At 40.1% G+C, this 23,501-nt stretch overlaps 1 protein-coding gene and 1 long non-coding RNA gene across 7 annotated transcripts in view; one reads left to right on the forward strand and one right to left on the reverse strand.

Annotated features, from left to right (window-relative positions):
- Positions 1-11,644, reverse strand: part of LOC103782931 (uncharacterized) — a 105,903-nt gene extending 94,259 nt beyond the window's left edge. For all 5 annotated transcript variants that reach the window (XR_008624916.1, XR_004670790.3, XR_004670789.3 and 2 more), the window contains exons 1-2: positions 11,383-11,644; positions 3,137-3,222 (exon numbers count right to left, since the gene is read on the reverse strand). This is a non-coding gene — a long non-coding RNA (uncharacterized LOC103782931). The remainder of the gene's footprint in view (positions 1-3,136; positions 3,223-11,382) is intronic.
- A 38-nt stretch (positions 11,645-11,682) lies between these two features.
- Positions 11,683-23,501, forward strand: part of ARHGEF26 (Rho guanine nucleotide exchange factor 26) — a 139,264-nt gene continuing 127,445 nt past the window's right edge. For both annotated transcript variants that reach the window (XM_003826445.7, XM_003826447.5), the window contains exons 1-4: positions 11,683-11,830; positions 12,253-13,386; positions 14,728-14,767; positions 19,936-20,081. In XM_003826445.7, the coding sequence (XP_003826493.2) occupies positions 12,304-13,386; positions 14,728-14,767; positions 19,936-20,081 (1,269 nt within the window). In that variant the 5' untranslated portion in view covers positions 11,683-11,830; positions 12,253-12,303. The remainder of the gene's footprint in view (positions 11,831-12,252; positions 13,387-14,727; positions 14,768-19,935; positions 20,082-23,501) is intronic.

The following is a 23,501-nucleotide window of genomic DNA, read 5'->3' on the forward strand; positions in this document are numbered from 1 at the left end:
GTAAAGTAGATTACCAAGTTACTCTCCTACAGGCAGTATACAAGAGTTCCTGTTAATCAGGGTCCTCACCAACAATTAGTACTGTGAGACTTTATATATATATATGTGTGTGTGTATATATATATATATATATATATATATATATTTTTTTTGGTATTTTTAGTAGAGATGGGGTTTTACCATATTAGTGAAGATAGTCTCGATCTTTGCCTCGTGATCCGCCTGCCTCGGCCTCCCAAAGTGCTGGGAATACAGGCGTGAGCCACTGCACCCGGCCAGAGACTTTACATTTTTGTTAACCCGCTGATTGTGTTTTTTTCTTTTTTTTTCATTTCTCTCATGACTAATGAGATGAAGCGCTTTTCATATGCTTTTGGACCATTAGGATTTACTCTTACCTGAAGTGTGTACTCAAGTGTTTTGTCCGTTTTTCTAATTGATTGTAATGAGTTCTTCACGTAATTTTAAATACTAGTCTTTCGCAAACATTTTCTCCCATTCTGTTGCTTGTCTTTTTATTCTTTATGGTGCTATTTAATTATTATTATTATTATTTTTTGAGACGGAGTCTCATGCTGTTGCCCAGGCTGGAATGCAGTGGCGCGACCTCGGCTCACTGCAACCTCCACCTCCCAGGTTCAAGCGATTTTCCTGCCTCAGCCTCCTGAGTAGCTGGGACTACAGGCACACACCACCATGTCCGGCTAATTTTTGTATTTTTTAGTAGAGATGAGGTTTCACTGTATTGGCTTGGCTGGTCTCGAACTGCTGATAATTATTTTTAAAAAATATATTTATAATGAAATTTTACACCTCAGAAAATGATTTGTTCTTTCATTTTAAGAGACTAGGGTAATGATTATTTGGAGGAAAGGGATTAGAAAAGATTACATATTCCATGGCATATTTTTCTGTAGTGCTTGGATTTTTATAATGATTATGTATTCCTTCATTCAACAAATATTTACTGAGCACCTAATATATGCCAAGAAAGGCTTTAGGTCCTAGAGATCCATTACTGAACAAAAGAGGCAGAGACTCCTGGCCTAATGGAATTTACACAGGAGGACTCTATATAGCTTTTATTTAGAAAAAATGCTATAAAAGACTTTGGTTTCTATCAAACTTTCATTTTGCACTTTTAAATATCTATATATAAAACCAACATGGCACAGAACTCAGAGTAAATACTTGAAAAGATAAGCAAAAGCTTTTTGTCCAGGGTTGCTATTGATTTTTCCCTTATTTCAGCAGCAAATTTTCCAGAAAGCACACTAAAATGTCAGACCCCAGGCCTCTCAAACATATAAATAATACAAAACCATATAAAATATTTATTTTAAAACACCTTAGTGTAATGAGCCATCTTAAATCAATGATGCAAGTAGTTTAAATGTGAGTCAGATTCTGGGCTGACTTTGTCTATAGTAATTATATTTAAATTTCATTTTGAGTCAGTAATACATACACAAGGAAAAATAAATAGATGAGCATGTACGATATATGGAATAAATATATCTTGCTTTCATCCAGGATCTACCTCCTCCAACCCACTCGCCATCTACTGCCGCAGCCACAGTTAGCAGCTTCTTGTGTGTTCTTCAGAAGGTGTTGAATTATGCACAAACACATAGGGATTATGTACGTGGTTCTATGTTTTAACTGTTCTGTACTGCTAGGTTAATTTTGTGAGTGGAGGCTACAGATTTGGGGGATAGGAGGCTCTGATAACAAAATGATAAGCTCAGAACTGAGCCAGGTGAAGCTGAAAGGGGGTCCCTGAAAAAGCCTCTGTACTCCCAGGCTGGCTCCCTTGCTGGTGCAAGCAGCCTGAGAATTGCTGGGATGCCGCATGAAGGTGGCAATGCCCTCCAGTGGATCCCAGGCTACACCCCTCCCACCTCAGCCCAGGCTTCACAGTGAACATTGATGTAGCTGGCTTCACTTCACCCCTTCTCCCCCAAATATAAAATGACTGCTGATGTCGTGCCACGTCCACTTCCTTCTCATTTCTGGGCACTTCCCTCTCCTCACCACCCACCATTCTGCCTGGGGGATGTCACTGCCCTTCTGTGCTCAACCCCATTGTTTGCCTGTTCTACATTCAGCATAGCTTTCCTGAGTGCAAACTTGAAGCAATTTCTTGTCTTCTGTTAGTTTCTGCCCTACCCACACCTTTGGTCTCCTATGCTTCAGGCTTCTTCACAGGCACAAGCCAGTGCTCTGAGAAAGGTGTCTAGGTCTACAACGTTATGAGCCTTGGGGGATCAAGTTAATATTTACAGTGCATATTTTACAAATATCCCTCACCTCTGTACTAAACAAGTCTCTCCAAAATTTGATTGCCAGTTTTAACAAATAAAAATACGGGATGCTTAGTTCAATTTCAATTTCAGAGAAACAATGAGTGATTTTTTTTTAGCGTATATCCGATGCAATCATCTTTCATCTATATTTAATCTGCCAGTTCTATTTCCAAACCAGTTGAGCAGTTAAATTAAACAATCCTTCTAATCTGCATGTCTTTGACCTGAAAAACAAAGTTCTAATCCTCCTTTCAATGACTGTGGCCCATACACAGCAAAATGTCCCACCAATTTCAAAACTGGGCATTTTGAGTAGCCTTGGGTCAGTGCAGGAGGCATTTCAAAGCGGTTGCTAGGTGGCAGACCTCATCTCTGGAAAGCATTTTTCACATTCTATTAGTACTGCTGGGTGAGACGAGCTTGGTAGTCAGCCCAAATGTGTATGATTTAGAGAGCTTCACTTTGTTACCATTTTTTCTTCCAACTTAAAATCTATAGCAAAACCAGGTTCAAATAGCACATCTAAAAAGCTTTGTCTTTTGAGCCAAATGCCAGAATGTCTAGGTAAACACAGAACTAAGTAATCACAGGCTTCATTTATTTCAGCTATTATTCTCTGCTGGACTTTTGAGGTAGATAAGACTAGATTTCTTCCAAACAGATCTGGGCAGGAGAAAACTTGAAAGTACCGGCCAGTCTTAAGTATCCTCACGTGATTCCTGATATAAATTTACCTGGAAACTGGAGTGGACACAACAGATTTGTTTTTTAAATCTTGAGTTCTTTTGCAAACATTAAACTGGTTGTACAAAAGGAATAGTGTAACACACCTTTGTTCAAATTACTTAACAAACTTCATGAAACAAGAGCTGTGATTCTACATGCTGTCTTGTTAATCCACAGAAGGAGCAGGATCCTGGAAAGGACACAAAAGAAGAGAAATAATCATCAAAAGAATAGTAATAGTGATAATAGCACCTCAACCCAATTTCCCCAGAAAGTACCAGAACCTTGCTTACAGCATGTTGATGCACGATGATTTCACCATTAAGACAGCATTAAGAGCAGACTCTAAATTAAACATAACGAAATTAAATAACATCTGCATCTTTGTTCAATAAAGTATTCTCTTTTACTATCTTACATCTTCCAGGCATTCAGGGATGGGAACAAAGCAAAGAATTACAGAAATGAAGAGGTGGAAGGAATTTTACAGTTTTTCAATTGGTGCTCAGATTTTGCGAATAAATAATTTAAATGTCTGTTAATAGGAAACTTGCTAATGAATTATGTAATATTAGGTGAAACCATATGAAATTCCTGATATTTGATTGCTTTTGACTTATAAAAATGGCAATTTTATTTGATCTACCTAATGCTCTACAGGTATTAAAAATATATGGTAGTTCTATAAGTACTGACATTAAATGAATTGTATTTAAGGTAATTTGTAAGGATCAGAGGAGTGTTATAGGGTGCCAGTGTGTAGTATGTGTAGGGATATATATGTTTACTAATGTCTACCATACATCTGAAAATTTATAAAATACAACAAACTGTTAACAGTGGACGCCTCTAGCGGGCCAACTTGGAAACTAGAGACAAGAGTGACAGAGATTTTTTTACTTTTGTGCAGTCCCAATTTTTACTACATGCATGTATTAAATATTTTACAGCAAACACAAAACAAAAAACAAAGCAACAAGGAAATCACTGTTTAGAGAGGTAAAGCGTCCGTACAAGGCATACAGTGAGCTCATACTAGAACACGTTGAACAAAGTGGCTGCTCAATTGCTTATCTCATTCCTACAATTCAAAGAACAAAAGCTAACAGCTCTTGGTGGCTGCCAGTTGTGGGAGCCACTCTTCACTCTGACCTCATGGTTTACCTGGGATCTTAATTACTCTAGTTAAACGGGGACCTTCCCCTTCAAAACATGGTGTCACTGGAGGTTCAATGCATCACCTTTGAATCATTCTCACTGCTGTTGTGGGTGAACAGATTGGATGCTGCAGGCAAGGGCTGGGAGCAAGAAAGAAGCCCTTCTCCACTTGGTGAAGTCTTCTTGCCATTTCCCTTCCAACTGGCCATGCAGAGTCCTCGGAGTCATTTTCAACAAGTCCTAACCCTTTTCTCATTATGATCTTTATTCTTTAACATGAAGTTAAAAATAACAAAATTTTATTCTAATTATTTGCTGTTCAAGAGGGGGGAAATAAATTAGAATTCAGTTTTCTGTGCACTTATCTGGCCAGGTCTCCCCTACTCTTTGTCCCCATCTCCATTTCCGTGTCCTACTTTCCTCCAACCATTAGACCGGCCACATCCAAATTATTCTAATCTATACCAGTGCTTCCCAAACTGTGCTGGAGAGGAGGAACAACTTCATGTTGCAGCTGAAGAAACTGTGGTCTTAGAGATTAAATGACTTGTCTTCATTCCCACAGTTCAAAAGTGGTAAACACAAACTCAAACCCAGCTTCCTAATGTCTAGCCAAGTGTCCTCAGTCTTGAAATTAAAACTGTTTATTTCTCCCTTATCCTCCATCTACTGCCCTATTTTTCTCCTTCGTTTTACTGTCACAATTCCCACAGTTGCAGTTAAGTTCCTAGACTGTTTTCTACTTGCCTTCTCCATAAGCTCTGCCAGTTGGGTTCAGTGCCCACCAAGACTGAAGGTATCAGTTGCAAGGGCACTAAGTGAGCAGCATCTTTAGCATTCAATGCTATCTAAGGTTAGTCTTTCCTGATACACCATGGTAAGGATTATGTGCCTATTTTCTTCACCACTGTACCTATAGGTAGCCTAGGGCCAGGTACCAACCAGGAGCTGCTGATCTGACTTTCCTTTTGGAAACTTCCTTTCTCAGGCTTTTGTGGCTTTCTTCCTACTTGGATGACATCCCTTCCTCCACCTCTTTTTCTTTATAACTTTGGGCATTTTCACCAATTGATCTACCTGTCCATTACTGAAGCAATACTGGAGATAAAGAACCAGCCCGACGTTGGGGTGTTTATATATTATTTGTGAAAAATATAAATGCATAATGGAATCACAAACCATGTAACAATATAGTGTAATAATTATGAGCCAGGATGCATGGCTTCTTAACCTCTCTGTGCTATACTTAATTTTCTTGTGTATAAATGGATTATAGTAGTAGTTCCTACCTCATAAGGTTGTTGTGAGGATTAAATTATATAATACAGTTGAAGCACTTCAAAGAGGGTCTGTATACTGTAAGTGCTCACAAAATGTTAACATGTAAGATAATATATAAATCATTAATAAGTGTCATAGAAAGTCTCCTTTTCAGAACTCTTTTCCCAAAGAGATCTAGTCAATTTTCAAAACCTCCTTTTCAAGTATCCTCTCCAGAATTTTCTTTGTCATTTTGACTTACCACTCCATTGTCTCAGGAATCATGGGGATTCCTGTTCAGAACATTGAAGATTTGAGAAAGGGAGAATAGGAGCCTCAAATAACAGCCAGCATCAACCAGCTGTGAGGCATGTGAGGGGGCTTTGTCCTCCCGACCCAGACAACCCCACAGCTGGCTGCCTGCTACCACACTAGAAAACCTAGGTGAGACCTACTGAAGAACTGCCAGGCCAGCCCACAAAATGGTGAAAAAATAACAAATAATAGAAGTTGCTATTTTACGTCACTAAGTGTTGGGGTGGTTTGTTTCACAGCAAAACATACCTAAATATCACCATTAATCCAGCTGTGCAGAGTAGACATGACAACATTTTGGTGAATACTCAAAATCTAGGCATTACATATATACACAAATATGTTTTATATATTTACAAACAGTTTTACATATAGCTATTTGCAGTTTGTAAAACTCAAAGTAGGATATTTTGCATAGTGTGTATTAAAACAGTTTTCTAAAAAAACTTTAATTACATATTTTGAATTTTTGTACAATTATAATTTTGTATAATTATTTTTGGTGGTTGCATTGCACATCATGGTTTATTAGCCAGTCCCTTGCTGACACTTAGCCTGTTGCTAACTTTTGGCCACCATAACAAAAGGTTTGGTTAAGTTAATCAACATTTTGGTTAAGTATCATCTAATTGCTCTCCAGAAAGAGGTACCAATTTACATTCTTACCATGAATGATTCAGAATTCTCTTTTGCCTGTGCTTTTACCAACAGTGGGTATTGCCTTTTTAAAAGACAATCTTGGCTGGGCACCCTGGCTCATGCCTATAATCCCAGCACTTCGGGAGGCTGAGGCGGGTGGATCATGAGGTCAGGAGTTCAAGACCAGCCTGGCCAAGATGGTGAAACCCCATCTCTACTAAAAATATAAAAATTAGCCGAGTATGGTGGTGGGCGCCTGTAATCCCAGCTACTTGGGAGGCTGAGGCAGAGAATTGCTTGTACCCAGGAGGTGGAGGTTGCAGTGAGCCAGGATCATGCCACTGCACTACAGCCTGGGGAACAGAGTAAGCCTCCATCTAAAAAAAAAAAAAAAAAAGACAATCTTTGCTTATCTAATAAATGAAAAATTATCTCACTAATTCTTAAATTTTGTTTTTATTATTGAGATTGAGTATATTTTGATGTATAGTGGACATTCATGTCCTCTCCAAAATGCTTATTCTTACTCTGTTCATTTTACAACTTTCGTTATCTTATTCTTATTGATTGTATGATACAGCCACTTAACACTTTGTCATATATATTTATATATTTCAATATATAATATATATATTTAATATACAACATATAAATATTTAAATATATATGACAAAGTGTTAAATGGCTATATCATACACAAACCTATTTATATTTTATATATATTTAAATATTTTTCTCTAATTTCCTTCTAAGAGAAGATTTCCCTCAAAATGTATGGGTTTATGTGGCTTTTCTTAATGCACAAAGGTTAAAATGTTTAAATTGTCAAATCTGTCAATGTTTTGTTTTTTATTTCTGACACTGGTGTCATCATATTCATTTTTTAGAAGATGGCAAAGTTTAAATCTCTTCAAGGAGTATGTATTAGTCCATTTTCACACTGCTATAAAGATACCACCTGAGACTAGGTAATTTGTAAAGGAAAGAGGCTCAATTGACTCACAGTTCCATATGGCTGGGGAAGCATCGGGAAACTTACGCTCATGGCAGAAAGTGAAGAGGAAGCAAGAACCTTCTTCACATGGTGGCGAGAGAGAGAAGTGCAAGCAGGGGAAATGCTAGACGCTTATAAAACCATCAGATCTCATGAGAACTCACTCACTATCATGGGAACAGCATGGAGGAAACTGCCCCCAAGACCCAATCACCTCCCTCCATGAACACATGGGGATTACAATTTGAGATGAGATTTGGATGGGGACACAGAGCCAAACTGCCAAATCATATCAGAGTAGTTAGTTGTCATTCAGGTAAAATCTCAATCCCTCAGTCTCTGTTGCATACCACATTCTATTCCCACCATATTCATCCAAATTAATATCCCACAACTTCCAAAAGCAAACTGTGTTTTGGTGAGCTTAGTTTCTTGTATGTTTTGATGCATGGGCTCTGGAGTATTGGAAAGAAAAAGTTTAGGATTCTGACTCAACCAATTATCAACAGTATGAGAAGAGCTTTTTGGGCTTCAGCTTCATATTTAAGTGGGCTCAGAACTAATGTGAGATTAAGTTATGTGTAACAAACAACAAAGCTTAACATATAGTTGGCACTTAATGAATATCAGTTCTCCAGCCATCCCTCCATGTTTTTGCTTATCCTGGGAAATCTTTCTGTGACATCATTGTCTGCTTCTCCACCTTGCAATACTTTATCTACCCTTCTGGGCCAGTTTTATCCAGACTCCTTCACAAAAGTTTCCATAGAACAGAGAGCTTACTATGCATCTTACACAGTTTGGGTGTCTTATATTTTAATGTTTCAGTCATGTTTCATGAGCCAAACTGTAAGGTTCAGGAATGTTTGTCTTAATGCTTGGCACTTGAATGCACCCAATAAATAGTTGTTGAATGTATAAATAAACAAAAGGTACATGGGATGGGATATATTGGAAAATTGGACATATATTGTAATAAGACTAGCTAACAATTTGCGTTTAAAAATTAGCCAAATTATTGTGCTTGGGACACAAAATTTGTGATCAATGTGAATTTGTTTAGTAAATGTAGCCATATATATCTTGCGTTATACCATTGAATATTCTAATAGTTCAATATACCATTGGAATATACCAGCGGAAAATATCATTACAAATAGTTTGACATACTGTATTTCTTCAATTTTAAGAATAATTTGGTACCACATTTTAATTTCTTTGAAACTGGGATGTGTCTTACTATCAAATAAACATCCAGTGGCCAGGTGATAGTGATGATATAGTTGGCATTGCCTATTTTTGAACATGGGCATAAATGAATTGTTATCATTTCTACTAAATTCTATGAAATTTAGTCCTATTGTGTCAAAGCCATATGCCAAGAAACACAGTTGAAGGCAGGAGAAATTACCAGATACGACAGATTAGGTGAAAGAAATTCTAAAGCAAAGAGAGGTTGATATAACCAATTCATGTATCATGCAGGACTATGGTTAAGGCATGAAACTACAATTTGTGAGAAACTTTCTCCTGGCCATTAATAGAGAAGCTGCATAGCTTGTAGTGACATACAGTTCAGTTGAACAAGAAAACTATGTGTTTAGTCAAATGGGATAGTGCCAGCATCACATCTGCAGAATGAGTGTCATTGTCTAGGAGGCAAATCCCAGGAACAAGACTGGAACATCCTTTTAAGAAATGGTGCACTATCAACAATATTGTGTGGAAAAACACACATGAATGCTTTTCATGAAAACGTATTCAGAAGAATCAGGCTCAATGTTCGGGACTTCGGTAAATTCATTTTGCTTATATTTTCCTTTCCTACATACACACAGTACTAAGCAAATCTATGTATAAGTGTCTAAAAGCACTAAGTATAAAGTAAAAATTCGATATGACATAACATATTGTCATAGTTTTATTAGCAGCTCTTTTCCTTTCTTTTGAGTGGAACATATAATTGAAGATAGGTTAGACTTGAATAGATAACAATAAATTGAATAGGCACTAGGTCTGTGAGTTTGTAAACTTCCCTCAGTGAAGGACCAGAGCTTGGTGTTTTGTTGTTGTTTTGGTAGGTATTTTGTTGTCTGTTGGAAATGAGGTAAGAAGATCCTATGAAGTCGTCACAAATATTGGTTACACTTGTTTGTAGAAGCAACATAATTTCAAGAAAAGCCACCTTCTCACATCACCTTTTACCACTTCTTAACATAGGTCACAGGTTGCATTTTGAATTAGGTGAATACTCCATTTGTCAGTAGGTAACCACTTTTGAAATTAATTTATTATATTTCCCCAATATAACAGCAATACATGTTGGTATAGAAAACACCTTATATTAAAAAAAAAGTCTATGTATCTACATGCGAGTATGTAATCAGTCATGTCTTCCACCCAATTTGGAAAATTTCTTTCTTAAAAATTTTCTTAGGCCAGGAGCGGTGGCTCACACCTGCAATTCCCAGCACTTTGGGAGGCCAAGGTGGGTGGATCACCTGAAATTGGGAGTTCGAGACCAGCCTGACCAACATGGAGAAACCCTGTCTCTACTAAAAATACAAAATTAGCCGGGCGTGGTGGTACATGCCTGTAATCCCAGCTACTCGGGAGGCTGAGGCAGGAGAATTGCTTGAACCCTGGAGGCGGAGGTTGCGGTGAGCCGAGATCGCATCATTGCTCTCCAGCCTAGGCAACAAGAGCAAAACTCCGTCTAAAAAAAAAAAGTTTCTTATACATTTTTTGATGCCGTTTCTTTTTTTCTTTGTTTATGAAAATGTCTCAGATCAAAGTAATATATCTTCATTGTCCAGTATATTTCGTTAAGTATAGAAAAATATAAAGCAGCATGAAACATACTATCCTTCATCTCACCACCCAGAGATCACATCTTAATATTTTTGGCCATTGCATTCAATCTAGGGCAAAAACAGGCAGCATAACTTGCACACAGTGGATGCTCACTGCATCCCTGCTGAATGCATGAATGCTGAAAGAGAACTTGGAGAAGGGCCCATTTGTCTTGCTAATAGAATCAATTATACAGCTCTTATGGTCTAAAATTATTTGTCTTCTCAAGTTTGCCTCATTATTGTCACACAGCAGGAGCCTGGCCAAGACACAGCCATCTTTCTACTATTTGACAACGAAGCACTTTGGAAGGAATGGTCACTGTTTTCACTTCATTCCTGTCATTCATTCTCTCACTCATTAAATAAATATTAAGTGCCCACCATGTGCCGGAAATACGGAGAAGAAAAAAAAAACATGACCCCTGCCCTCATGCAAATTACCGTGTAAAGACAAAAGACAATAAACATAAACACATAAATATATATATATATATATACAAAATTTTATAAGTGCAGAAATAGAAGAGAACAAGTGGCTGGGAAAATAAACGGGGCAATGGTATAATTAAGGAGGGGACAGGGAAGGTCTTTCTGATGCAGTGACAAGTCAGGTCAAGAAGGAACGAAAGAGAAGGTTCTGAGGCTGTCAAACTTTGAGTGTGGCCAAAAAAATAATGAAGAAAGTGATGGAGGAAAGACTAGGCTGAAGAAGTAGGGCAGTAGTGAAGTGTCTTGTAAGCCATGCTAAGGATTTTGAGTTTTTTTCTATGTACTGTTGGAAACCAATACTTTTTTTGTAGTGTAAATTGAGCTTATTTTTCATAGATAGGTTTCAAGATGCAAAGCATACAAGGACCAAAAATAATTATATGAAAACTCTCCCTCCCTCCGGTTTCGTAGCCACCCAGTTTCCCTCTTCAGAGCTGCCAGTCTTTCCTACGGAAAGACTCTAGGCACAAACAAGCCCATCTATCTGTTTATATTATAATGCATTTTCAGCACTGGGACGAGCCCATCTGATTAAGACCACCTGAATGCTGAGAGGGCATGACTCTGCATTAGAACTCTGCGCTACTGCCCACGCATCTCACAAAGTCTACTACGCCGCGCGTTCTCGGTTTCAACGCACCTCCAGGATTCAGGGCTTCCTAAGCTGCAATTCAGCAGGGCTCCCTTGCTTGTTCTCACTCTGTGCCCCCGGCAACGACCCCGCGCGCCTACACTCCCGTGCTGCCTCAGCTACTAGTCCGCAACTTCTAGCCCCAAACGCTGGAGCTCAGAACTCAGCTCAGGTGCGCTCGTCTGTTTCCCAGGGAGACTGGGGCTGATTGTAGGCACGCGGGGGCGGTAAGACAGCTTCTTGCTTCTGGCTGCGATGGAGGCGGATCTGGGCGGGGCCGAAACGGGGGCGGGGCCAAGTGTGGGGGCGTAGTCAGGCGTTGGGGGCGGGCCGGCGCCGGCGCCGCGGTCGGCGGCAGCGTTCTCCTAAGCTCTCGCGGCTGCGCTTCGGTCCCGGACCCGGGCCACCCACGGGGTAGTGGGTGCTCCTCGGCCCCGGACATTGCAAGCCCCAGAAGGTAAATTTGCCTGGGAGCCGCGCACCTGGAGCGCGAGGGTACCCATGATGAGGGCGGGAGGCTGGATGGCGACAGAAGGGAGCGTCCCGCGGCGAGTTTCCCAAGAAAGCTGAACTCGTCCCAAGTTTCTTGTGCCTGGGCTTGCACTCAGTAAATTGGTGGCGGGCTCGTTTGCTGCGGGTGGTCTTTTGGCGCGGGAGGGACGCGGAGGTGATTGGATTAATCCGCCTGGGCGGCAGCCCAGATTTCTGCCGGGAACCGCGCACCGCAGTGGTGCAGTTTTTGCCCGAGAAAGGGCGGGTAAGTGCGGTGCAGTCGTGTCCTGCGCAGCAGCAGGGGGACCGCCGGACTGGGAGCACGCGAGTCGGCCAGGCGTCCCCGGTTGTCCAGAGGCACAGTTTCCTAACTTCTTTCCTCTTTAGGCAAGACTAACTCGGTGTTGCTCCTCCCGGCGCTGACTTCGAGGCCCGGCTATGGACGGCGAGAGCGAGGTGGATTTTTCTAGCAACAGCATAACCCCTTTGTGGCGGAGGCGGTCGATTCCTCAGCCCCACCAGCTTCTGGGCCGGAGCAAGCCGAGGCCCCAGTCCTACCAGAGCCCCAACGGGTTACTAATTACGGATTTCCCGGTGGAGGACGGAGGGACGCTCCCCGCAGCGCAGATTCCCGCCCAGGTGCCCACCGCCTCGGACAGCAGGACGGTACATAGGAGTCCCCTGCTTCTGGGCGCCCAGCGGAGAGCGGTGGCCAATGGTGGGACGGCATCCCCGGAGTACAGGGCTGCCTCTCCTCGACTTCGACGGCCCAAGTCACCCAAGCTCCCTAAAGCGGTGCCGGGCGGCTCCCCGAAATCCCCAGCAAATGGCGCGGTGACCTTGCCTGCGCCGCCGCCGCCGCCGGTTCTGCGCCCCCCGCGGACTCCTAACGCGCCCGCCCCCTGCACCCCCGAGGAGGACCTTACTGGGTTGACTGCCAGCCCGGTGCCTTCGCCCACTGCAAATGGCCTTGCCGCTAATAACGACTCTCCTGGGTCAGGTTCGCAGTCCGGCCGGAAGGCAAAGGACCCCGAACGGGGGCTCTCTCCTGGGCCCCAGAAAAGTTCTTCGGAACAAAAACTCCCCCTCCAAAGGCTGCCCTCCCAGGAGAACGAGCTCCTCGAGAATCCTTCCGTGGTTTTGAGTACAAACAGCCCCGCCGCCCTCAAAGTGGGGAAGCAGCAGATCATTCCGAAGAGTCTGGCCTCGGAAATTAAAATAAGTAAATCCAACAATCAAAATGTGGAGCCCCACAAGAGACTCCTCAAGGTGCGCAGCATGGTGGAGGGCCTAGGAGGACCCCTGGGTCACGCAGGGGAGGAGAGTGAGGTCGATAACGACGTGGATAGCCCAGGGTCTCTGCGGAGAGGTTTGCGGTCCACGTCTTATCGCAGGGCAGTGGTCAGTGGCTTTGATTTTGACAGTCCTACCAGCTCGAAGAAGAAGAACAGAATGTCCCAGCCTGTTCTGAAAGTGGTGATGGAAGACAAGGAGAAGTTTTCCAGTCTGGGAAGGATAAAGGTAAAAGTGGGCAGGAGTGTGGCACGCCATTCACTAAGCGGAAAGTAAATGTGTTGGGAGTGGGGAGGAGGAGCGTAGAGGAAACCCGAAGAAGTCATTCCGTTTTAATTCTGTGTTTTGCTCTTGATTGCTAGTGTACATCGAGCTCTTGGCCACTTTGATAATGGCAGGCACAGCCGAGTTTAGTGCAACTTTGTGGGAAGAAGTGAAATTCATCACTTTTAAATTTCTAAGCTCAGGCAGAATTGGGGGGGACAAGAGTGAAATATGGCAGATTATTGGCTGAGTGAGTCTTTACCACTTTTAAAAGAGATAGCTGAAAGGGGGAGGAGCATGTTCAGAACCGCACTCTGCAGTCAAGTTGTCTGGAGTTTGCTTAGAGGTTTCAGTCAATGATAGCTGTTATCACAGCTGATTCAGAAAAATACTGATTCCTGTTTGAGCCTGTTGATTATTTTTTGCTTTTACTTACTGAATTGTTTTTTGAGTGGTTACTACGCACTTGATGTCATTCAGGTAGAATGTGAATTTGAAAATCAGTTGCCAGGATCACAAAAGACATAAATATTTTGTCATCTTTTTTGTTGCTCGTTTTTGTCAGCATGGCCTTTGGTTGTGTTTTATTCCCGTTGTATGCCCATTCATCCTTGAGTGCATGTAACAAATTGGCAGCTGAAAACTTAAGGTTAGGGTGGACACTGTGTGGTATTGCTCCCCTATATTGTCCCATTAGCTGCACTTATTAAAATATTGCCAAATATGACATAAAGAAACAGGGAAAACTGAAGAGGGGTATTTTGGAGTGTGTGCAGCCTTCCACAGAAACAACACAGATTTCAGCAATAAGGCAGAGATTCTTTTTGGCAGCCACATTTTTTCCTGGTTAATCAGAGCACTGGAACCAGTCTATATAAATGGCACATATGCAAAACGCAAGCAAGCCTGTTTTATTTTAGAGCCCGTGGTCTTAAAGAAAATAAATTACATAACATTTTATGTGTTTTTTCCAACTCTGCAAGTATAGCAAAGTTCAATTTAACAGTGATGGTGAATCACGAGTTGTAAAATGAGCTGACCTGCTAGTTATTTGAGGATTCTCAATCTGTTTTGACAGGGTGTGGGGAATCTTGTACATTTTATTTCATTGTTTCAGTGAATTGTAGTGATCAAATGAGTGAACTCCTCCAGGGCTCAGCTTCTGTGCGCTCTTGGAAATCTAATTAATGTAATGACTAAAAAAAAGTATTTTTACTTAAAATAGCTGTATTTTCTATTTGGCTCATTCATACATAGTTTGCTTTTCCTTTTTTTTTTTTTTTTTTACTTTTTTTTGTCTCTTAGAAAAAAATGCTGAAAGGACAAGGAACATTTGATGGGGAAGGTAAGCATTTAATTTTCCAAACTTTCATTGCTGTTTCAATGTGGAATACCAATTATAAGTTGAAATCCAACTGCAGTAACAAAAATGCTTACGATGAGAAATATGTCCAACTTCTTCTCAAATTATACAGTCCAAAGCTGCTCATTAAGCTAAATTTTTGCCTAGTAATACTAATGGTGAATATAGTTAATGGCATTTTTTATAGGCTGATAACTTTTTCAGTCAATGTCCTGGGATTTTTAATTCTTCTCTACCTTGGCTCCATCCCCATGTTCCTCAGGAAGGGTAAGAGCAAGCTCTAGCTTTTTAGTTAAAAATTCTGATTTTGGCATTTAGATCTGAAGTCATATTTCTTTAGGTCACATTTCCTTTGACTTAGTATTCTGCCCATATTTCCACATTTGATTATCATTTCTGACTTCCTGTTTCCTTATTAAGTTTCAGCTTTGGGGGAACTCTAACTCTCCTGGCTGACAAAAACATATTCTTAAGACTTTTCAACCCATGTAGTATTTTTATTAAGGATCTCAAAAAAAAAAAAAAAGCAGCTTCAACCAGGTGTTCAAACCCTAATCAGATTAATGGACTTTTTGTAAATAGATGGGTCAAGCGTCAGCCAACTGGAAGAGCATGAAGGGAGCAGTCCCAGCTGTAGCACTTGTTGGGATGGAGGGTCATGGTGGTAGTGAGGGTAGTTAACTTTTTGTCATGTTTTGAAGTGTGAAGATTTTCCAACCTTCAAAGAATAATAAAGAAGGGAGTGCCCCTCTATAGGTCAAGCAAATGTACAATCACCCAGAGTTATAAAATATGTAGCCTTAGGTGATTGTCAAGTAATTCCCTATATAATTTTTATAAAGATGAGTTTCCCATTGGAACATTTATAAATGACTTATCTATAAAAATTCATTCACCGTACCAATCTTAGGAAATCCAGATATAGTATTTAGCTGGTTGGAATAAGTTCATCTCCCTAATTTTATAATTGAGGAAACCAGAAGATCTGAGAGGTTTGGTAACCTGTCTGCTGTCACACCTAGTTACACAGCCAGTAGTAGGACACAGATCCAGTTCTTAGTCCAGTTTGCTTCTTCTTATAGCACTCTGACTATGAAGTGAACAGCATCTACCTAATATTTACCTAAGGAGATGCTTTACATTCCCTGGAATTTGATATTTATTTTGTGACCTCTGCCTAAGAGAGTTTAAAATTTTTAGATTTTTTTTGAAGTCAGAGAGTAGACTTCATTATAACTAGTTTTACGTTATTTCCTTTTATAGGGAGCTGTTTCTGTGTATCCTCTCATTTCTTCTCAAATATAATGACCTAGAAATTTTTTTCATGTACATATATATGTACATGAGGAATGCAGGATTCTTACAGTTAATGATTAACAAGAATGTAACTAAGGAAGCAGTGTGTCTAAATGGTGAGAAGCTGTGATATTAGAGCCAGGCAGACCTGGGTTCCTGTCTTGCTGTTCCTGTTCATCAGTTAAGTGATACTGAGAAAAACCTTAATATCACAGGGACCTCACTGAGCCACCTCATGTGTGAAATGAGGTTAATAATACTGTTGCCTAAGTTGTTGTGAAAATGAATGAGAAATCTGTCAACAATGTTATGCATATATACTTTGTGCCAACTACTTAGTACTTTGAAGACTAGGGGAGACTCAGTCTTTACCCTCATAATCTGCTTTACATAGCATGACAATCAGAGACCAGTAAAATCTTGAATAGACTCCAGTGTTACTTTAGTCATAGTGCATACAGAATAATCTGTAGTTGATGAGAAAAGGGGCAGATGCATGTTTGTTTTGGTAGATGGGAAAGTCAGTTCAAACTCAAAATGCCCCAAACCAAACTCATAATCTTCCCCACTAAACCTGAATCTCTTCTGGTGTTCCCATCTCCTACTTTCTGGTTGTGAGGCCTGCAGACCTAGGAAACATCCTTAACACCTCCCTCTCTCTGCCCCCATATCCGGTCTTTCACCAGTCTGTTCTATGTTATATAGCTTAAATCTCCATCATCTTTCGTTGACTACCCCAATAGCTTCTTAGTCTCCTAGGTAGTCAATGTTTTGCTGTCTAATCTAAGCAAGTCTTTCCTTTTCATGGAGTCCCATTGTGTTCAGGAAAGAAATGCTATCATGACAGTGTGAAAGAAACTCAATCCTTTTGTACTCAGGGTGAAATCCAGTTTTTACCATTGCCTACAAATATTTCCTTGATTTGGACTGTCTTGCTCATGTCTCTAAACTCACCTTGTACACTGTGGCCACTAAACATACCCAAGCTTTTGCCATGTTGACTTTCCCTAGTTCTTTTAAGATACAGCCATGCATCACTTAATGATGAGGATACATTCTGAGAAATACATCCTTGGGCAGTTTTGTTGTTGTGCAAATATCACAGAGCGTACTTAAACAAACCAGATGGTATAGCCTAGGATATATGGTAGAGCCAAACCTGTACAGCATGTTACTGTACTGAATACTATAGGCAGTTGTAACACAATGATATTTGTGTATCTAAGCACAGGAAAAGTACAGTAAAAATACAATATAAAAAATTAAAAATGGTACTCTTCTATAGGACTCTTACCATGAATGGAGCTTGCAGTACTGAAAGTTGCCCTGGGTGAGTCAGTAAATGAGTAGTGAGTGAATGGGAAGGCCTAGAACATTACTGTTCACTATTGTAGACTTTACCAATACTGTACATTTAAGCTATATTGAATTTTAAAGAAACTTTTTTCTTCAATAATAAATTAACTTCAGCTTACTGTAACTTATTTTGTAAAATTTAAAAATTTTTGAATCTTTTCAACTCTGGTTTTAATACAGCTTAAAACACAAACACATTGTACAACTGTACAGAAATGTTTTATTTCTTCACATACCTATTCCATAAGCTTTTTCCTATTGTAAAAAATTTTCGTTTTTACTTTTTAAATTCTTTTGTTGAAACTAAACACATGCATTAGCCTAGGCCTGCACAGGGTCAGAATCATCAATGTCACTGTTCTCCATCTCAACATCTTGTCCCACAAGAAGGTCTTCGGGGACAGTAACATACATGGGGCTGTCATCATCCATGATAACAGTGTCTTCTTCAGGAATACCTCCTGAAGGACCTGCCTGAGGCTGTTTCACAGTTAACTTTTTTTTTTTTTTTTTTTTTTGGTAAGTAGGAGTGCACTCTAAAATAATGATAAAAAGCATGGTATAGTAAATACATAAACCAGTAACATAGTTTATTATCATTATCAAGTATCATGAGCTGTATATAATTGTATGTGCTATACTTTTATATTTTTGGCAGTACAATCGGTTTGTTTACACCAGCATTACCATAGACATGTGAGTAATGTGGTACACTACAACATTTAAGATGGCTAGGTGATAGGAATTTTTTAGCTCCTTTATAACATATGGGACCACCGTTGTAGATGTGGTTTGTCATTGATCAAAACAATATTATGCAATGCGTGACTGTATTATGTTTCCTCTTATGTTCGCATTATAGCTTTTGTGTATGCTTTTCCTGTAGCTCTGTAGCTTCTCAGCTTTCAGACCTTAGACTTTCCTCATTGACCAAATATCTGACTGCCAGACTAGATCACACCCTACTGACAGTCTGTTCGCACCACTATATAAATCTTTCAGTTTATAGGTATGTATTTGTGTAAGATCATTATGTTCTCAAACCTATAGTGACGTGCCATCACATTTTGAGTAAAAATCAAAGTCCTTTAATGGCTGAGGCAAGGCCCTACATGATCAGCCCTCTGGTCACCCACAACTCCCATCTTCTTCTTCTTCTTCTTTTTTTTTTTTTTTTTTTTTTTTTTGAGACGGGGTCCAGTCTGGAGTGTAGTGGCATGATCTCGGCTCACTGCAACTTCTGCTTCCCAGGTTCAAGCAGTTCTTCTGCCTCAGCCTCCCGAGTAGCTGGGACCACAGGGGTGCACCACCACACTCGGCTAATTTGTTGTATTTTTGATAGAGGCGGGATCTCACTATGTTGCCCAGGCTGGTCTGGAACTCCTGACCTCAAGTGATCTGCCCATGTCAGCCTCCCAAAGTGCTGAGATTACAAGTGTGAGCCACCATGCCCGCCGGCCTCAACTCCCATCTTCTGTACTTTCCCCCCATTTCCTTGGTACTCCAGCCATGCAGCCCTCCTTGCTGCTCTTGGTACATACAGACATACCAAGTAGACTCATGCCCCAGGGCTTTGCACTTGCTGTGTCCCTGATGAGATGCTGTTTGGGCACTAGTTCTTCATCAGAGTCAACATCAAGGGCCTTTTCTTTGTTGTTTTGATACAGGTGGCTCACTTTCTCACCTCTTCTATGTCTTTACTTAATTGTCACTCCAGTGAGGCCTTCCTAAACTACCCTACTTAACATCTACGTGCCCTCCTCCCAGCGCTTTCTACCCCCCTTCCCTGTTTCATGTTTCTTCATGACACTTATCAGCATCAAAATACTATCAAAGTTATTTGCTTATTTATTGCAGTTCTCTCATGCTTTAGTATCAGCTCCTGAATATTGAGATTTTTAGTGTCTATTATTGTATTCCACGTGCTAAGCTGTTGCCGGTTCCTAGTAGGTGTTTTCTAAGTAACAGTTGAATGAATAAATGCATGAGTGAATTTGACAGTTTTTAAAATTAAACTGTTAGCTCATGAGAGGTGGATGAGGACATGAGAGCTCATGAGGCATCAGAGGTGTCTTTCTTTTGTTTTCCATTTTACTCTCAGCCCTTGGCATGTCATAGATACACAATAAATGTTTATTAAATAGATAAATGAATGGTGATGGACCTTAAATAAAAGATAGGATGTATTTTAACCTAAATTACAGTGATTTAACAGGCCTGACTGTCCTTCATGAGTAGTGGACAGAGATGTGGAAACTTTGCTTCTGTTGGCATTCTCTGTATGGGCTGCTCCCCTTCCCCTGCAGTTGAGTTTGAGATAGAGCTATGTGAATGAGAAAATCACTTTTCTGTAATTATTCTTCAGGGACTAAATCTGTTTGTCTCTCTGTTGTTTATAAAATTGGAGGCCAAACATTGGGTACATATGATGTTTATTTAGAACAAGTAACATAATGATTGAGAACAATTAGTGACACATAGGCCTTGTTTTCTTGCAGAAAATGCTGTCCTGTATCAAAACTACAAGGAAAAGGCCCTTGACATTGATTCTGATGAAGAGTCAGAGCCCAAAGAACAGAAGTCAGATGAAAAAATTGTGATTCACCATAAGCCATTGAGATCCACATGGAGCCAGCTCTCTGCGGTGAGTGTTTATCTTCTTTTCTATCTGTGGTAGGAAAAAAACAAGTTTTGGAAATTATGTGTGGATTTGGCTTTTGCTCTTTTCTGCCAGTGATCCTGTAACTAAGGAGAAAGACTCTTTTTAGATTGTGAAATGTTTCTCGGAACTCTGCCAGCACTAATGAGAACATGAACTTTGACACTTCTGATCAGGAAAATTAGGTTTGATAAAATAAAGTGCTATGAGATTGATGTACTGTGACCTCTGGAAACTCCTTTTACGAGATCTCTCTTTTTGTTAAATATAGCCTGCACTTTATCATAATTATGGCTATTTACATATATATGCGTGTGTGTTTATTTATGTATGTATGCGTGTGTATATACATGTATGTATGTACCTGTATATGTATCTCTGCACAATAGAAAGCTAGTTACAATTCTTCCTTGGAAATTTTTTTTTTTTTTTTTTTTTTGAGATGAGGTCTTGCTCTGTCGCCCAGGCTGGAGTACAGTGGCGTGATCTCGGCTCACTGCAGTCTCCCAGGTTCACGTGATTCTCCTGCCTCAGCCTCCTGAGTAGCTAGGACTGTAGGCGTGTGCCACCATACCCAGCTAATTTTTGTATTTTTAGTAGAGATGAGATTTCACCGTATTGGCCAGGCTGGTCTTGAATTCCTGCCCTCAAGTGATCCGCCTGCCTCAGCCTCCCAAAGTGCTGGGATTACAGGCATGAGCCACTGCATCTAGCCCTTCCTTGGAAATTTAATTTGATATAGAAATGTTTATATATTCTTAAAGCTGATTAATGAATGATATTCTGTTCCATCTCTGTGCCTTTTTTGTATGCCTGTCTCTGACACTTAATTTTGTGTTGATGAGTAATTTCTCCTCTCTGCATCAGACACCTTTTGTTTTTTAACTGTATATTTTTTTCCTCCTGGCTTACAAAATGTCACAGTTTGATGCTTAGTTTACTTGATAAGAGTTTGGGCACAGCATTTGCGAATATCTGATGAATTAGCAAGTAGAAAGGAATTCCCATGGCTGGCTTGGTTCAGGGGAGCTTTGCATCAAAAACAAGCCAGTACACCTCCATGAGTCCTTAGGCAATATCAGAGCAGAGGTGACAGAGATGTTCAGAATCAGGAATCTTGTGTATTTAGGGAACCCACTGGTGTAAGAAAAGGAGTTGTTAATGTTGGTGCTGTATAGCCAGGGCCGTGGGAATATGTGTATGTAAACGGTGGGAGACAACTTCTGCTTCAAGCTCTACCTTCCCTCTTCTAACCTGTATTGGAATTCAAAATTCAATACACCAAGCGCTTTCTCCCTGTCTTCTTCCCACCTCCTAATTTTGTTCTCAGGAGAATCTGTTCATTTCCAGGGCCTCTGAGGTATAGCACCCTTATGATGATGCCAAAAATTAAAATATCCACAGTGTCAGGGGAAGTAGAATGAATATGTGATGCTGGTATATGTAGGTGATAGGGAGTGGTGGGAGCTGTGGTGAACAGGCCTTATATAAATTGAGCAGCTACTACTTAGCTCAAACCAGGTGAGTGCAGGGGCTCAGTGTGACCAGATGTTCTGATAATTAGAAAAGAGAATGTACAAATCCAGACTTTTATGAGTATTTTCTCAACTCAAATTTTAAAGAAATGTTGTGTGTCCAAGAAAGTATTCAGATTTGCCCTCTATGCTAACAGTTTGTAACTTCTGTGATATTTTTAAAATTTTTGCATGTGGTTAGGTGGTAAAAGCTAGCCACAGAATTGGTTTATTAGCAGCCTTATACCCTAATCTAATGATCTCATGATATGTGTATCCCAAAACGGATACGTGGAAAAGCTGATGACAAGGTCCATTGAGGCCATGTTGGCTCTGAATGGCTGTCATTGAGTTCATTCAGTTGTTGGTATGGACCATTTGGTAGAGGATCCAGGAGAAGAAAGAAGGCTGTGAATTTTTTGTTTTCTCTCTGTGGCAGCAGCTGGGTTTGTTAGCACAGGCCTAAATCGTGCTGTTGGTCTCTGAAAGAATGCTAAAAAGAAATGTGGATTTTTATGTCAGTTACACCCTGATCTCAGTTTAGCCCAAGAAACAGGCTGCCATATTTATGCCTCCTGGAGTTTGGCTTTCATATACATGAACAAATGTATATACAATTAAATAATAGTGCATATCCTTCAGTTCAACTTTGTTTATGGACTTGCATTTTATTTGGCAAAAAATGAATGTTGTGTCTTTTGTAAATGATATTGATATCATAGAACTATCTTGTAATAAAATGTAAAACTATAAAGTGATTTCTGATTTTAGTGTATGTTATCTTGGAGGTGAGTGTTCCCGGGAGACTTGTGTGTGTTTATTGTGTTGCTTGGCAATTACATTTAATGAAAGCAGCATGATTGGACTTGGCCACTTAGCATTACTTAGGCACCAGCCTGCATTTCTTTGTGCCTTTTGTGTCTTCTTTTCACTTAAATTTTACTTTAATTTTTTTGTTATAAAGTGCTTTAAACCCGTAGCAAAATTAAAAAATAAATAAAGGTAATCAATTTCTGTGTACCTATCACTCAGATTGAACAAATGTTAATATTTTAACATATTTGCTTCATTTTCTATTTTTTTAGACTATTACAGCGAACCCCTCCTTCCTTTCCAGTTCTTTTCTCCTTCCTACCTCCCCAGAGATAACCATTATCCCTGACGTTCTCTTCTGTCCTTCTCATGAGGGTTTTCTGTCCACCAAAAAGATATAACCAGTTCTGGCTTTTAGGAAAGTAGATATTTTAACACCAGAAAGCAGCCATTACCTTTTTAGAAGCTCATCCGCTACTAAATTTTCAAGTTGTATTTAGGACCCTAACGAGAGGAGGCTTCGTGCATCATTAACAATGTCAGGATGTTTCTCAAAAGTGATCGGCACCTCTGTTTCTCTATCTGACCCCTCCTGGTAGTGAAGCTGCAGCATTTAGGGCAGGTCTCAGAAGACTTTCAACTTTAATATATATATTCAGCTTTAATATGTAATATATAAATATATATGTGTGTGTATATATAGAGTTGGAGGTCTATGTATATAAATACCTAGTATAATGTATATATTAAACCTAGCATCATCTATGTATATAAAATCATCCTTCCATGCTTAACTTTTAATAATCAAAATAGTAAGGTAGCCCGTCTAATTTTGAGTATAACATTTTAATGCAAAACTCTTCTTAAAGACAAGGGGTTTTCTGGCAGTGGGTTAGGTCTCAGTTCGGCATATACCTTCACTTCCTGCTAAGGAGGGTAGGGAGTGAGTGCACATGTGCATTAGCCGGTGTCGTTTTATTTTCTAAAAAATCTTTTTATTGCAAACGCCTGCCTCCTGGGATGGTGAAACTATCCTTATCAGTTGACTATAAGAAGCATTCAGTATGCTGAATACTTT

This window comes from Pan paniscus, chromosome 2, assembly GCF_029289425.2.
Source record: "Pan paniscus chromosome 2, NHGRI_mPanPan1-v2.0_pri, whole genome shotgun sequence".
In the NCBI taxonomy this organism is placed as follows: domain Eukaryota; kingdom Metazoa; phylum Chordata; class Mammalia; order Primates; family Hominidae; genus Pan; species Pan paniscus.